General features: G+C 50.1%; 1 protein-coding gene across 1 annotated transcript in view; it reads right to left on the reverse strand.

Moving 5' to 3' along the window:
* Positions 1–15,887, reverse strand: part of MAU2 (MAU2 sister chromatid cohesion factor) — a 195,121-nt gene that overhangs the window by 59,696 nt on the left and 119,538 nt on the right. The window contains exon 12 of the mRNA XM_086946848.1: positions 4,177–4,242. Within this exon, the coding sequence (XP_086802974.1) occupies positions 4,177–4,242 (66 nt within the window). The remainder of the gene's footprint in view (positions 1–4,176; positions 4,243–15,887) is intronic.

Genomic DNA, 15,887 nt, shown 5'->3' on the forward strand with positions numbered 1-15,887 from the left:
AGAAGATACTGTTCCTGGGCAACTAGACTAGATACTCTCCAAGGCTAAGACTTGCGATCACCAAACAAGCAACAAAGCCTCTAGAAACTGGCACTCGAACTATAAGAAAAAAATAATTCTGTGCGCCTGTTCAATTTGCTTCTGGGCATCATGTCCTCAGCGATCAATATGATCTTTTGCATGCTTGAAAATGAGACCCTTACAGGAACAGCAATATAAACAACAAATTCAAACAAATGTACAGTTCAAGGGGCTTGTGATCTTCGCACAGGTAAGATAGAAGCTCTAGCCTGGTGGTCCCTGACCTTCCACCTGGCAGAGCACCTCACGTTCTTACCACAAATACCTCACGTAATAATGACTACAGATGCCTCCCTGGAGAGCAGAGAAGAACAGCTGCAGAACCTGCACATTCAAGTAAAGTGGTCTCCGTTACCGAAGAGCATACACATCAATCACCTGGAGCTCAAAGCCATCTAACTCAGTCGCCAAGCTTACCTGCCAATGATAGCATGCAATGAAACAGCCTCCACTAATGGAAATTTGACCAGTCAGCGATAAATAGGATCTTTTTGTTCTGGGGCAAACCGGCTTTAGATATCTTTGCAACAAACCAAACTTGCAAATGACAATTCTATGCAAGTTGGCATCCCCAACCAGGACCGCGAGGAATGCCTTTAGATAGATGGTCCGGGATCTTTGCTTAACTTCCCCCCCCCCCCCCCCCCCCGCCCCAAAAACCAAATGTTCTCAGCAGGAGGAAAGCAGAGCAGTGTCGTCTCATCCAGATAGCCCCCAGGTGGCCCACACAGCATTGGTTCATGGAGCTTTTCCTGCTATCGGAATACAACCGCATTCACCTTCCAAAATCCCGTAAACTTTTGACGATAAACTAAGGTCAGGTCCTCCATCCTGATCCGACCGCTCTCCTCCTTCAATGAATTCAATGAATTCAAAGATCTCAATGTTCCTCATAACTGCAGGTGTATTCTGTCCAAGTCAAGGTGGGAGCCATGATAAAGACCAGTAAAATATAATGGAAGTGTTTCTGCCTCTCTGATTATTCAGAGTTTTTTCCTCCGGTAAGTACCCCTTCCCCAGAATGACACCTGAACATAGTTCTAAGTCAAATCATGAAGAGTTAATTCAAACCCATTCACAGAGCACACCTCATTTCTCACATGGAAGATCGCAGTAAAGGAAATACAGACTTTCTCAACCCAACAACTTTCTTGCGCCTCGTCAATTTAGTACTTCTCAGAACAAATCCAAAGACTTATTCCCAAAGTTCCTTTGGATTTAGCCTCAATAAAGCACTTATGCTTGAATATCTGAGGGACCCAGCCTCAGTTGCGATTGTTCCAGAGGGTGCTGACAACTGATTTTTTAAATTAAAAAAAAGGACATAGGCTAATAAACTGACATTTTCATAGCCACTATAGCCTATGATAGGGATACATACTATTTTATTATGTTAACATGGGACTCTCAGGATGACGGGGAATTAATCAAGTGTAGGAAGCTGGCTCTGTATATGGTATACCACTAAGTGGTTATACCGTGTACAGAGATTCCCCAGAAGTGTACAGGGCTCAATGCAAATCTAAAGTACTCTATTTGTAGTAGCGTGGGCGAGCAGCTTTAGGCCAAACACAGAGGAATTTTAGACATTTGTTGTACACACAATGACCAAATAAATGGACACATGACTGAAAAAGGAGACCCACACCAATTTTATAAAAATAAGCTTTGCTCAAGATTTATTTTAAGATCAAGATCTTCGCAAAAACGTGAGTACATTTTTAAACAATAATGCGGTTGCAGGTCAGTAACCAAGTTACAGTTAGTCTTTGCGTTTCAGGGTCAGCAGAGTAGAAGGTTCAGCCAAGCACAGACACTGCACCACCAGCGGGACGGGGAGGCCAAATACAGAGGTCAAAGTTGAAGATCAGGCCCAATGCGGACTCTGGGTGCTTGTGACACACTGCTGGCAGTTAAGTAAATCTGTTACAGGGGTCAAGCTTTGGGGGATAAAACAAACAGAGGGGGTCACAAGGCAGCACAAATCTACACCACCAGTAGCACAGGGGTGGATTGGTGCAGGGAGCAAACACTGTTGGGCTCCCAATGTAATTCAATGGAGAAATGTGGTTTGGAAAACAGGCTACAGGCGATGAACTAGAAACCAGCTACAGGAGAGGTAAGTTGAGATGCTGTAGGTCCTAGGGACACCATTGGACAAGCTCAAGGCAAACCGTTTGGGTGCAGTAGTGTCCTTTGACGTCGGGGTTCTCTCAGCGGAGCCTTTGGATTCACACTGTAGGCGTTGTCGTTGAGTCCAGGAGGGGTCGACCAAAGCTGGACTTGGACTCAGGATCGCGGAGGAACCTTTTACTGGATGAGTGGGCCACCGGACACAGGCCGGCATCATCGGCTGCAGGGTGATCAAAGATCGAGGATCCTTAGGGAACCAGAGTCCTTGGTGTTTTCTTATGGACAGAGCCGCTGTCCTCTGGAGTTCTGGTCTTTCTCAAAGGCAGGCAGTCCTCCCAGGGATTGTGGAGGTCGCGGATAGGCGTTGGTCATTCAGCATTGTCTTTGAAACTGCAGGCAGGCTGTTAGGGTTGGGGCCAAGGCAGTTGGTGTTGACCATCTTCTCTGCACAGCATCTTCCTCATCCTTCTTAGGTCAGAAGGATAAAGTTTCAGAGTATGAGGTAGCCACCTTAATACTAGATTAAGGGATTTTTTAGGGGAGTGACAGGTAGGACCAATGGGCACCTTACCCAGGGTGTCTACACCCTCAATTATGCCCCCCTCCTGTGGGATGAGGGGCATAGTCCTAGCTCTGATTGAAGGAGTCCCATGTTGAAGACGGCAGGGACTGAAAGATGTGCTTCACCTCGCCTCCTGCACCTTAGGGGTGGAGTTGGCAGAGGTGGGAAAACCTTTTCTTTTTCGTTTTTCCAGCCCAAACTGGGGGTCTAAACCGGGGGCTGCCATCTGCTGCTAGTAGCAGAGACTAGGGGTCGCATTACAAAGGTGGCAGGCCTTTGAAGTTTCACTCTTGAGCACTGTGCCCATGATTGGGGAGGAGGTGAGACACCTCTGCCCAGCATGTTCTTGGTTTCTGGTCCCAGAGAGCAGGGGATCTCGACCCAGGGGTCCAGAAACATATCTGGTGTTGGCAGGCTGCCTATAACCGGTCTAGGACCACATCAGGATTGTTAGGTTTTCAGGGGGCCTCTCGGAGTACGTTTCAATAAATCCCACACTGGCATCCATGTGGGTAATTGAGGGGAGTAGTTTGGTACCAAACACTCCTTTGTTCAGAGAAGCCATCACGGTTCTGTGAAAGTTGAGTTTCCATGTACTTTCTATGGCATCCCTAGTACTTACAATATTAGGAAATAGATCCAAATACTGTAGGGGGCATATCCGAGCCCTGCCTTAGGGCTGTAAGGCCTGCTAGAGGGGTGACTTACCTATAACTTAGGCAGTGCTGGTTGGCATGGCAAACAGGCAGCGTGCCATGTCGATTTTGTCGTATTGTATGCACCAGGGAATGCATGCTGCAGTGGCTGTCTGCATGGCCTAGATGAGGAGTTACAGGTAAGTAACTTATTTTCTTACTCTGCATAAAAACTCCAACTGTTGTACATGAAGAACACATTATTTGCACCTGTAGTACACATTCTCAAGCACACCACTTCAAAGCAATTTGCCCAGGCTCCATTGACGAAAATGAAAACCTCCATTGAGGTAAGGAACCTGGTCATTGAATTTTTTCACATAAACATACCCCGAGTAATTCTGACAATTATTAACAGCGGGCATCAAATATATTTTAATCTCATACCACCCCTAGAGCTGTTGTGCACAGGTTAGAATAAAATTGTGTTTTTTTAATATACTTAATACACCCTCAGAACGCATAATCAATGATGTCAGTTTATTGTATGCCATTGCCCACCTCAAGTATGACTTAAATATCAAGAGTTGTATGTACATAATGTGGCCTCAAATGTTCCTCCCAAACAGTGGACTACTGATGGGGGGTGGAATCTGAAGTTACCAGTCTCAAAATGGAACTTCTGGTTCCAATAAGTGTGCCCTAGCCCTGCACGAGCCTCATGTTACAGTGTCTAATATAACAATAGTGCAAAACAGATCTTACCCGGAGTGCTGTCGTAAACTGGGCTTCTGCATTATCCATACAGTTCACAGAAATGCAGTAGAGACCCTATGAAAGATGACAACTGCCATGTTAGAGAAGTCAGATAGGACACCACGGTATGCTGCACAAAGCTTGCTTTGTGTTTTATGGCATTCAGAGCATGCACCTCACATTTTTCACAATCAAAATCTCACATGGATCAAAATGTTCTTTAGTGCCACTGCTTACATGTGAAATAAACAATCAGTGTATAGGTCATGACAAATATGGAAAAGTCACCTGTACTACTAACTCTCCATCACGAGAATCTTCAATAAGGAGGAATTGGCAGATATACATAGGTGAAGGCAACGTTCTAAATCATGAACACTGCACATATATGAAATTTAAATCCTATCTTTTTTCTAAACACATTTTGAAACAGATTTTAATTTTGACCGGACACTGTAAATATGACTAATATCAGGTTTCTTATTTTTCTTGTTGAAGTAAATTATTCAAATGCTGCACAAAATTATTCGACTTGAAAAACATTGAGCCACTATTGGACTGGGCAAATCTCCTGAACTGGACTTCATTCAGACTTTCTAAGCATATGTCACTTAAAAAGCTAGTTTTCTCCGCTGAAGGAATGTTTGGGGCAGTGTAGCTCTCCAGCCACCTCAGAGCAGCTCACCTGTGTGCAGCCCAGCTTATTAAATTAGAAACCTTTTGCCTGGTTGAATTATTATACATATAAAAAATTGAAATTATACAAAACTAATCATTTGAGTAGGTCTCAATGCGTTTCCTTAACCATGAATAGCTCTCATCGTAGAAAAGGTTGGAGGCCCCTTTGGGGCATGGATTCTGAGGCTGATTCAATGGGAAATGGGCAGGGTTGGGCAATAAAGGAGGAGAGCTGTGCACATGTTGGAAACAGTAGAGCAATACTGCAAGTATTAGATGTCTGTACATTTGAACAGCGTTCCACTTATAAAGCATTATTATTCCACCGCTAAAGTCCGAAATGTGACTAACAAGATGCAGATGCAAGCAGGACCGGTGTTGACTGTACTATAGCATTTTCATCCGGTCTAAAGGGTGAATGTAAATTTGGTAAAAAGGAGAAAGCCATTTTTCCCCAATTCTTTAAAACCAGGACCTGAAAATCTACATTTGAACCATTACAAACACAGAATTTCAAGAAGATTAGGTAGTAGTGTTCCCAAAGGAAACGTCCGCACAGTTCTTTAGAATACAGTATTGTTAAACAAGTAGAAAAATACACGATATATGTAGAAGCAATAAAACAAAATTATGAAATGGGTGCTAAAGAAACTCCAGGCACCTACTACCTCAAGGTGCTACAGGCACACACAAATGTGAAAGCCGTATGAACTATCAAAAAGTGAGATTCTGATTACAGCACTCCTAATTAATCAAAGATTTTTCAGTCTGGGCTTAAATATTGGGCCCTCAGCAACAAAACTCTAACGGCCACCCGCTAATTAAAATATATTCATTTTCGCAACCCTGATAAAACGACGGTCGCGCTTCCTGAGCGATCAGTGGCCCACAACAGCAACTGTTGTGGGCTACTGTCTGGTTGCGAAAATGAATATATTTTAATTAGCGGGTGGTCGTTGCTGTATAATTCAGACCTCTTTGTAACATGGGACTCCGACTCACGAGCCCGTCTTTCACTTGCTAAGTCACATCTTCGTATTTGATAGATGTTGCGGTCTTCGATATACCTTGAGCTACCTTTGATGCTCTGTATGCAGGTCTATACTCATCATTCAATTTTTCTAGTGGTGCTCTGCCCCATACAGACTGCATTCTGCTTCCAATAACCTGGCGTACCAATAGATATCAATCTATCATATTTATGCCTTGATGAAGTCCCTGTGTGGGACGAAACACGTGTTGGCGATTTACGTGCTGGGAGAATCCTTTTTTTGAAATTTGAATATCAATAAAGAAAACTTTGAAGAAATTTAAAGAGGACTCTATTTGAATTCATCTTGGATTATTTGGACCCCCTTTTTGTCCACTAGAATATTTGTTCTGTTCTCAAATCTACTCTTTATGACAGAGTTTTGTTGCTGAGGGCCAAATATTTAAGCCCAGACTGCAAAATCTTTGATTAATCAGGAGTGCTGTAATCAGAATCTCACTTTTTGATAGTACAAACACAGAATTTCAAGTCACATGACATGCTGTAAATCCCAGCTCAAATACATTTTACCTTGATTTTTTTTTCTCAAACGAAATGTCTGCAGCTGAACTGTGAACATGTCCATTGTCCGGGCCTAGTAGAATTGGTATTTTTTGTAACTATGCTTTTTTCTAAAACTAAAGATAGAGCCTTTTTGCTGCACAAAATCTTACTTTGCGGGATCCTTCAAGTGGCTCAAAGATCTGGCACGGGGGAAGAGTCTACAGTGTCATAATGTTCCCTTTTCCTACTGTCAATTTAATGCAATAAAGTTTCCCTGGTTTTAAAAGTGCTTTTTAGGTCGAGGACTCCGTCGCACTGCGTAACAGTGGGTGGAGCTCCGAAGATTTAATGTTTCTTAGAGGGGGCTTGGAACCCGCCCCTCTTCTCCATTGGCTGGCTTCCTAAACGGAGGCCAGCCATTGGAGGAGAGGGGCATCACTGCGTTCAAGCCCCGTCTTTTTCGGATTCGGGGGTGTGTTTTTTACTTTCTTTCTATTTACTTTCTCTCCTCTTCCCATTGGCTGGAATTTTACCTTCCAGCCAATGGTAAAAGGAGCGAAAGAAAACCACGCCTCCGAATGCGAAAATGACAGTGCTTTCTCCGAGGCATTCCTGCTAATGCTTAGGAGAAACGTGGTGGTGTTTCCGGAGCTGCTCGGCTGCGCTCGACTCCCCCCCCTTCCCTTCTGCTGAGGTAGGGTCGCACTTTTCATTAAATTAAGACTGCACAGCTCTCCTCCGTCCCGCTCTCGCCTCCCCCCTCTCCTCCATCCCGCTCTCGACTCGCCTCCTCCCCCTTCCGCTCCGAAGCCCCCACCCCTCCCTCCCTCTCCAGCGGCCATGCTGCCTCAGCATTTTTTTCTCTTCAAAGCATTCGGGTTAGAACCGAGAAATCCCAGTGCCAGTCAGTGCGTTCTGATGATCGACCTTGCCCCCTCTCCGTATTGTGCCCGCAGCCGTCTGTTCACATACTGGGACCTGCACCCGCAGACCTGCATCGATTCGTGTCCGCAGCCTGCGTGGCCGCTTATTTGGGGCCATCAAAGCTTTCTATCAAAACCGATTACATTTTTTTCAATGTCGAAACCTCCCACGGGCTTCACTACTAACGTTCATCTCCTGCAGTCAGTGAGCTGAGGAACACGGGACCCAGATGCAGGAAGTAGAGGTGTCAGCTGCTGGAGTGAAGCTCAATCCTTTATCGTTTGAAAACAAGAGCACCGGGAAGACTTTAGGCGCAGTTAGTCCGAAGGCACCAGTTTAAAGAGTAAGACGGTGAAAGGACACCCGTGACTGGAGGTTAACGTGCCCTATTTGCACAGCCATGACTGGAAAATGCGTGCGGGACGTGGAGCGGTACCACCCTATTACAGGAGGAAGAAAATAGGACGTGTGCAGACTGCGGAGCTAAAGGTATGTGTAAGCTGGACAACTTATTCAGCCTTGGACATTTTGACCGTACTTTAGAGTTCCCTCCGTCTTCTCGTTTGAAACAGAGAACCGATGCTCCCTTAGGACATCTCTTAAACCAGATCCCAAATTACCGGAGTAACCGCCACTGCCACAACCACCCTCCCTCCAACCCCAATCACTTTACTCTTCAGCAATCGCTTCCATAGCCTCCTGTTATCGATCCACACCAAGATCCCAAAAGAATTCGTAAAATAAAGTGCTCCATATCTGGCACGGAGACCTCAGCGTCACCCCGCCCTCCTCAAAGGTCTTCAACAGTTCCTAGTGGAAAATCGCAACTAAACAGACTCAAAGCAGATGGTGCGCGCGTGGGGGGGCTCTGTGCGCGCGCGTGGGGGGGGGGGCTCTGTGCGCGCGCGTGGGGGGGGGGGGGCTCTGTGCGCGCGCGTGGGGGGGGGGGGCTCTGTGCGCGCGCGTGGGGGGGGGGCTCTGTGCGCGCGCGTGGGGGGGGCTCTGTGCGCGCGCGTGGGGGGGGCTCTGTGCGCGCGCGTGGGGGGGGGGGCTCTGTGCACGCGTGGGGGGGGGGGGCTCTGTGCACGCGTGGGGGGGCTGTGCGCGCGCGTGGGGGGGGCTCTGTGTGTGGGGGGGGCTCTGTGTGTGGGGGGGGCTCTGTGTGGGGGGGGCTCTGTGTGTGGGGGGGGCTCCGCCTTACCCAGAACCACATTTACTTCAGGAAGGAACTTAAAACCTGGCTATTCGATAAATAATGCACCCCCTTCCCCCAAGCGCCTTGAGACCCTCCGGGTGAGTAGTGCGCTATACAAATTCCTGAACTTGAACTTGTGTGGGGGGGGCTCTCTGTGTGGGGGGCTCTCTGTGTGTGGGGGGCTCTCTGTGTGTGTGGGGGGGCTCTGTGTGTGTGTGGGGGGGCTCTGTGTGTGTGTGGGGGGGCTCTGTGTGTGTGGGGGGGGCTCTCTGTGTGGGGGGGGCTCTCTGTGTGGGGGGGGCTCTCTGTGTGGGGGGGCTCTCTGTGTGTGGGGGGGGCTCTCTGTGTGGGGGGGGCTCTCTGTGTGGGGGGGGCTCTCTGTGTGGGGGGGGCTCTCTGTGTGGGGGGGGCTCTCTGTGTGGGGGGGGCTCTCTGTGTGGGGGGGGCTCTCTGTGTGGGGGGGGCTCTCTGTGTGGGGGGGGCTCTCTGTGTGGGGGGGGCTCTCTGTGTGTGGGGGGGGCTCTCTGTGTGTGGGGGGGGACTCTGTGTGTGGGGGGGCTCTGTGTGTGGGGGGGCTGTGTGTGTGCCAATAACTCTACCTTTAATAATGCCGAGACCATTGCATTGTAAATGCTTGTTCTTTTTTTACTATTCTTCCAACTCACATTAGCTAGGGTTTTTTTGTAATATTTTAACAAATGCGGGTTTAATTTTCTTTTGGTTATAACTTTTGACAAACATTAAGAGTGTTGCTAGATTTTCCTTTTTTCCTTAGTGGATTTTTTTGTATAGATTTTATATTCTTTTACTTACACATGCAATCTTAATTTACAGTTCAGATATTGGTTAAGAACTGAATCATTACATATTTTTTCTGATGTATGCTTCATTGTGCAGGCCAAACTGCCCAAGGTGAGCAAATGTATGGCCTAGAACATGAACAATGGCTCAACAAACCGCTTTCTAAGTCAATCAAGAGCTACAGACTGCCAATACATGAATGGGCACTGCCATAATTACCAAACAATGATTTTGATTTATTGATCCTGTCTTGACTATGTAGCCTCCACAGCCAACAAAGTATGCATATGATGTTTTTTTGTGGGCAGAAAAGGTTTAGACAAGCATTGGAAATGCAATTGGTCTAGCATTTGTTTGAGTTAGAGCTACTGGCATTGTAAAGGCAATGTTATTTACCCATGTGTTATGCTCTGGAGTGTATGTATGTGGTGTGTAGTAGAATTATGTGGGTTGGAATCCATTAGTTATTTGGGTAATTGTGTGTGGAGTGGATTTGTGTCGCGGATAGTTATTATCTGGTATTGAGTGTACTGGAATTATGCGGAGTGGGACTGTGTTATGGAGTGTAATTATGTGGAATGTTATTTTGTGTTGTGGAGTGTTATGTAGTGGAGTGTTATGTAGTGGAGTTCAAGCATGTGGTGTGATGTTGAGTGTTGTAGCACAATGTCGAGTTGTGTGGTGTTAATTGGATGTATGTGGTGAGGTGTGTAATTGTGGGGTTGAGTTGGATGTATGACGTTACAACGCAGGCTATTACAACGCCTGCCTTTACAACGCGGTTTTTACATCGCATACCTTTACAACGCATAGTGCTTTGGGGAGCTGGATAGTGAAAAGTTTAATTTTCTATTCCAACTCCAGTCCCCGTGGACACTAGGGAAGGTGTTAGATAGAAAATTAAACTTATTCCCTATCCTAGAGCGCCCCCCAGCGCAATGCGTTGTAATAGTTTGCATTGTAATGACCGCGTTGTAATGGTAGTGCGTTGTAAAAGTTTCGTTGAAAAGGCTGTTTACCATTGAGTTGTATTATGTGTGGTGGTGTGGATTGGAAATGTTTGGAGTTAAATTGTGTGACGTGGAACTGTCTGGATAGCTTTGCGTTTTTGGTGACGAAAAAGAACAAATTGGTAGGAGCTAGGCTCCAGATCTGTTTGTTAGGAGGTTTAAAAAAATAAATGTAAACAAGCATTTGCAATGCAATAGGTCTCGCATTAGGAAAGTCGGAGCTATTGTTATTGTAAATGACATTTTGTTTTAATATGTGTTGGCTTTGAAAATATATAAATTAATAGCATTGTTATTCACAAAGCCAATAGCTTACACTTTCCTAATGCGAATCCTATTGGCTATGGCATTGCTTGTTGGTAGCAAGCAAGGACAGTGCTGTTGTAGTGATGATGTGGTTGGGCTGAGTGATGCGGGGGCGCCCCCAAGTGATGCGGGGGGCATGATGCGGGGTTGCCCCCGAGCGATGCGGTGGTGCTCCTGAGGGGTGCCCCTGAGTGAGTGTGAGTGAGTGTGAGTGGGCGAGTGAGTGTGAGTGAGTGTGAGTGGGCGAGTGAGTGTGAGTGAGTGTGAGTGGGCGAGTGAGTGTGAGTGAGTGTGAGTGGGCGAGTGAGTGTGAGTGAGTGTGAGTGGGCGAGTGAGTGTGAGTGGGCGAGTGAGTGTGAGTGGGCGTGTGAGTGGGCGTGTGAGTGTGAGTGGGCGTGTGAGTGTGAGTGGGAGTGTGAGTGGGCGAGTGAGTGTGAGTGGGCGAGTGAGTGTGAGTGGGCGAGTGAGTGTGAGTGGGCGAGTGAGTGTGAGTGGGCGAGTGAGTGTGAGTGGGCGAGTGAGTGTGAGTGGGCGAGTGAGTGTGAGTGGGCGAGTGAGTGTGAGTGGGCGAGTGAGTGTGAGTGGGCGAGTGAGTGTGAGTGGGCGAGTGAGTGGGCGAGTGAGTGGGCGAGTGAGTGGGCGAGTGAGTGGGCGAGTGAGTGGGCGAGTGAGTGGGCGAGTGAGTGGGCGAGTGAGTGGGCGAGTGAGTGTGCGAGTGAGTGGGCGAGTGAGTGTGCGAGTGAGTGGGCGAGTGGGCGAGTGAGTGGGCGAGTGGGCGAGTGAGTGGGCGAGTGAGTGGGCGAGTGAGTGGGCGAGTGAGTGGGCGAGTGAGTGGGCGAGTGAGTGGGCGAGTGAGTGGGCGAGTGAGTGGGCGAGTGAGTGGGCGAGTGAGTGGGCGAGTGAGTGGGCGAGTGAGTGGGCGAGTGAGTGGGCGAGTGAGTGGGCGAGTGAGTGGGCGAGTGAGTGGGCGAGTGAGTGGGCGAGTGAGTGGGCGAGTGAGTGGGCGAGTGAGTGGGCGAGTGAGTGGGCGAGTGAGTGGGCGAGTGAGTGGGCGAGTGAGTGGGCGAGTGAGTGGGCGAGTGGGCGAGTGAGTGAGTGGGCGAGTGAGTGGGCGAGTGAGTGAGTGGGCGAGTGAGTGAGTGGGCGAGTGAGTGAGTGGGCGAGTGAGTGTGAGTGGGCGAGTGAGTGTGAGTGGGCGAGTGAGTGTGAGTGGGCGAGTGAGTGTGAGTGGGCGAGTGAGTGTGAGTGGGCGAGTGAGTGTGAGTGGGCGAGTGAGCGAGGGCGAGTGAGCGAGGGCGAGTGAGCGAGGGCGAGTGAGCGAGGGCGAGTGAGCGAGGGCGAGTGAGCGAGGGCGAGTGAGCGAGGGCGAGTGAGCGAGGGCGAGTGAGCGAGGGCGAGTGAGCGAGGGCGAGGGCGAGTGAGCGAGGGCGAGTGAGCGAGGGCGAGTGAGCGAGGGAGAGGGCGAGTGAGCGAGGGCGAGTGAGCGAGGGCGAGCGAGCGAGGGCGAGCGAGCGAGGGCGAGCGAGCGCGAGCGAGCGAGGGCGAGCGAGCGAGGGCGAGCGAGCGAGGGCGAGCGAGCGAGGGCGAGCGAGCGAGGGCGAGCGAGCGAGGGCGAGCGAGCGAGGGCGAGCGAGCGAGGGCGAGCGAGCGAGGGCGAGCGAGCGAGGGCGAGCGAGGGCGAGCGAGCGAGGGCGAGCGAGCGAGGGCGAGCGAGCGAGGGCGAGCGAGCGAGGGCGAGCGAGCGAGGGCGAGCGAGCGAGAGCGAGCGAGGGCGAGCGAGCGAGGGCGAGCGAGCGAGGGCGAGCGAGCGAGGGCGAGCGAGGGCGAGCGAGCGAGGGCGAGCGAGCGAGGGCGAGCGAGCGAGGGCGAGCGAGCGAGGGCGAGCGAGCGAGGGCGAGCGAGGGCGAGCGAGCGAGGGCGAGCGAGTGAGGGCGAGCGAGTGAGGGCGAGCGAGTGAGGGCGGGCGAGTGAGTGAGGGCGGGTGAGTGAGTGAGGGCGGGTGAGTGAGTGAGGGCGGGTGAGTGAGGGCGGGTGAGTGAGGGCGGGTGAGTGAGGGTGGGTGAGAGGGTGAGGGGATGTGAGGGAGGGCGAGGGGATGTGAGGGTGACAGAGGGTGAGGGTGACAGAGGGTGAGGGTGACAGAGGGTGAGGGTGACAGAGGGTGAGGGTGACAGAGGGTGAGGGTGACAGAGGGTGAGGGTGAGTGAGTGAGGGTGAGTGAGGGTGAGGGAGGGTGAGGGTGAGTGAGGGTGAGGGAGGGTGAGGGAGGGTGAGGGAGGGTGAGGGTGACGGAGGGTGAGGGTGACGGAGGGTGAGGGTGACGGAGGGTGAGGGTGACGGAGGGTGACGGAGGGTGAGGGTGAGGGTGACGGAGGGTGAGGGTGAGGGTGACGGAGGGTGAGGGTGACGGAGGGTGAGGGGGTGTGAGGGTGAGGGGGTGTGAGGGTGAGGGGGTGTGAGGGTGAGGGGGTGTGAGGGTGAGGGGGTGTGAGGGTGAGGGGGTGTGAGGGTGAGGGCGTGTGAGGGTGAGGGGGTGTGAGGGTGAGGGGTGTGAGGGTGAGGGGTGTGAGGGTGAGGGGTGTGAGGGTGAGGGGTGTGAGGGTGAGGGGTGTGAGGGTGAGGGGTGTGAGGGTGAGGGGTGTGAGGGTGAGGGGTGTGAGGGTGAGGGGTGTGAGGGTGAGGGGTGTGAGGGTGAGGGGTGTGAGGGTGAGGGGTGTGAGGGTGAGGGGTGTGAGGGTGAGGGGTGTGAGGGTGAGGGGTGTGAGGGTGAGGGGGTGTGAGGTTGTGAGGAGGTGTGAGGGAGGGTGAGTGAAGGTGTGTGAGTGAGGGTGTGTGAGAGGGTGAGAGTGTGAGGGAGGGTGGGTGAGGGTGTGTGAGGGAGGGTGGGTGAGGGGGTGTGAGGGAGGGTGGGTGAGGGGGTATGAGGGAGGGTGGGTGAGGGGGTATGAGGGTGGGTGAGGGGGTATGAGGGAGGGTGGGTGAGGGTGTGTGAGGGTGGTTGAGGGGGTGAGGGTGACGGGGTGAGGGGATGTGAGGGAGGGTGGGTGAGGGGGTCTGAGGGTGGTTGAGGGGGGTGAGGGAGGGTGACGGGTGAGGGGGTGTGAGGGTGTGTGAAGGTGAGGGTGTGTGAAGGTGAGGGTGTGTGAAGGTGAGGGTGTGTGAAGGTGAGGGAGGGTGAGCGGGTGAATAGGTGTGAGGGTGAGTGAGGGTGGGTGAGGGTGAGTGAGGGTGTAAGGGTTCGTGAGGGTGAGGTGTGAGGGTCCGAAATAAATGGTGGCAGGGCAGACATAATAAGACAGAAAAAAGACTGCGTGGTAACTGCGTTGGTCAGTTTCAGAATCAGGAGGGGCAGAGTCAGCACAGTCTGCGAGGGATCAACGTGTCTAGAGGCAAAGCATAGCGGATGTAGCATTGCAGCTAGCAAGTCGAGTGTTTTCAAGCTGAGTGTCCCTAGAGAGAGGGCAACACAGCAACAGCATTTGAGGAGCAAGGCTACTGTAAACAAGCACGGTAGGCTTTCACTTTCGTCCAGAAACAAGCTCTCGGCATTGCTGTGGCGGGTGGCAGGGGAGCGGCAGCGCAATCCTTTGAAGTCTGATGCAGAGGCACAGACTAATGGTGGTGTGTTATGTGGCTGGCGATGGTGTGAAGGTGCATAGAACACATAACCTGTATGCGTTCCGCAGCCGTTTTGGTAGACTTTTCTTTTCCGCTTACTATAATCTCGCAGGAGCGCATTGGCTCAGGCGAGACCTAAAAAGAAGTTAGAGCGATTGGTGTGGTAAATGTATCTTACTTATGTGTTATGGAATGGAAGCTGTTGGTTCGTGGTGGTCAGGGAAGAAACAGTGATTGCCTGTGCACGTTCATAGAAGACCATACACACTGGATGTGTTTAGCACCTGAGCATTTCCAGATTATTTCAATCTGCTTTGCAGGCATGCTTCTACTATAATCTTTTTGCGATTAGTTTCACATTTCATGCTAATTTACTCTTGAAATGTCTCTGCAACATATCAAACGATAAAATGCCTGATGACAGGTTAAGTAGGAATTAGGGCTCCCGGTTTTATGGTATTTCTTTATTTATTTATTTATTATTTCCGTCTGTATTTATCCATATTGATTTTTTTGTCATTTTAGCTGTATATATCTGTATTTATTTTTGTCGCAAGCAAAAAAAGACGTTGCAGCTAGTATTTTTCCACATTTATTTAATAAGACAGTGCACACGGTTGTTATAGGTTTAGCTATATGTTTTTCTCCAGTATTAGGGGTGTCTTTCATAGATTCACATGCCTGAATCATTCCCCGTCGTCGGAGTGGGAGCCCCGCGGTACATAAAAAAAGCAATAAAATGCCATAATAACATAGGAAAAAACCAGTAATTCCCAACCAGGAAGTAAAGTAGCCAAAGCTACAGGAGAAAAAACTTCCACACTCATGACTATCCTAGTCATTTTGTATAGTCCAAACTACAGCCAATCAGGCGACAGCACCCACCAGGTGGTTCTCCCCAGAGGCTCAGGCTCTCAGATTTTCTACTGCACGTCATGTGAAGGGAGTCTCCCTGAGCTCTGCTCAGTTTTCTTCTCTTATTCCAGTTTGGATTTTTCTTTCAAGAATGTCTCCTAAGAAATCTTTATTTAGAGCTTGTGACTCTTGTGGTAAGCTCTGGCCTTTTAAAGAGGATTCCCACAAAAAGTGCATATACTGCCTTTATCCTGATCATCAGGTCAAGGACTGTAAAATTTGTAGAATCTTCCCTCAAAAGACCCTCAGGGATAGAGAGGGTCGCCTGCTTTTGTGGCTACAAAAGCTCAATAATTCTGATAATCCTGCGTCTGAGGTAGGCAGTATTGCCTCCGATTCTACTTCAACCTCTAGGAAGAGGCCTGCGACTGAGGGGTTAACATCTCCTGAGGCTAAGGCGGCTAAGAAACGTCTGCCATCTAAGGGGTCTGAAAAGCCTTCTACTATCAAGGCTACTCCCCCAGTCAAGGAGAAGGAGGGACCATCTACACCCCCTAAAAAAATCTTTCAGGAAATTGCCTCTGACTTCTGAGAAGAATTTGCCTCAGATTCCACCACTGTTGTCGACGGCACCATCTTCAACTCCTTTGTCGACGAGGAACTCCATCGACTACATCTACGTTGACTGTAACATTTTCATCTCCTAAGCCTCATATGATCATGTCGACGGCGGCTTCTTCGCCTACTTTGGTCTATGTTTCTGTCAGACCTCTCTCGTCGACGGAGCAGCTTTCTTCTG

The sequence above is a fragment of the Lissotriton vulgaris genome, chromosome 12 (assembly GCF_964263255.1).
Source record: "Lissotriton vulgaris chromosome 12, aLisVul1.2, whole genome shotgun sequence".
In the NCBI taxonomy this organism is placed as follows: domain Eukaryota; kingdom Metazoa; phylum Chordata; class Amphibia; order Caudata; family Salamandridae; genus Lissotriton; species Lissotriton vulgaris.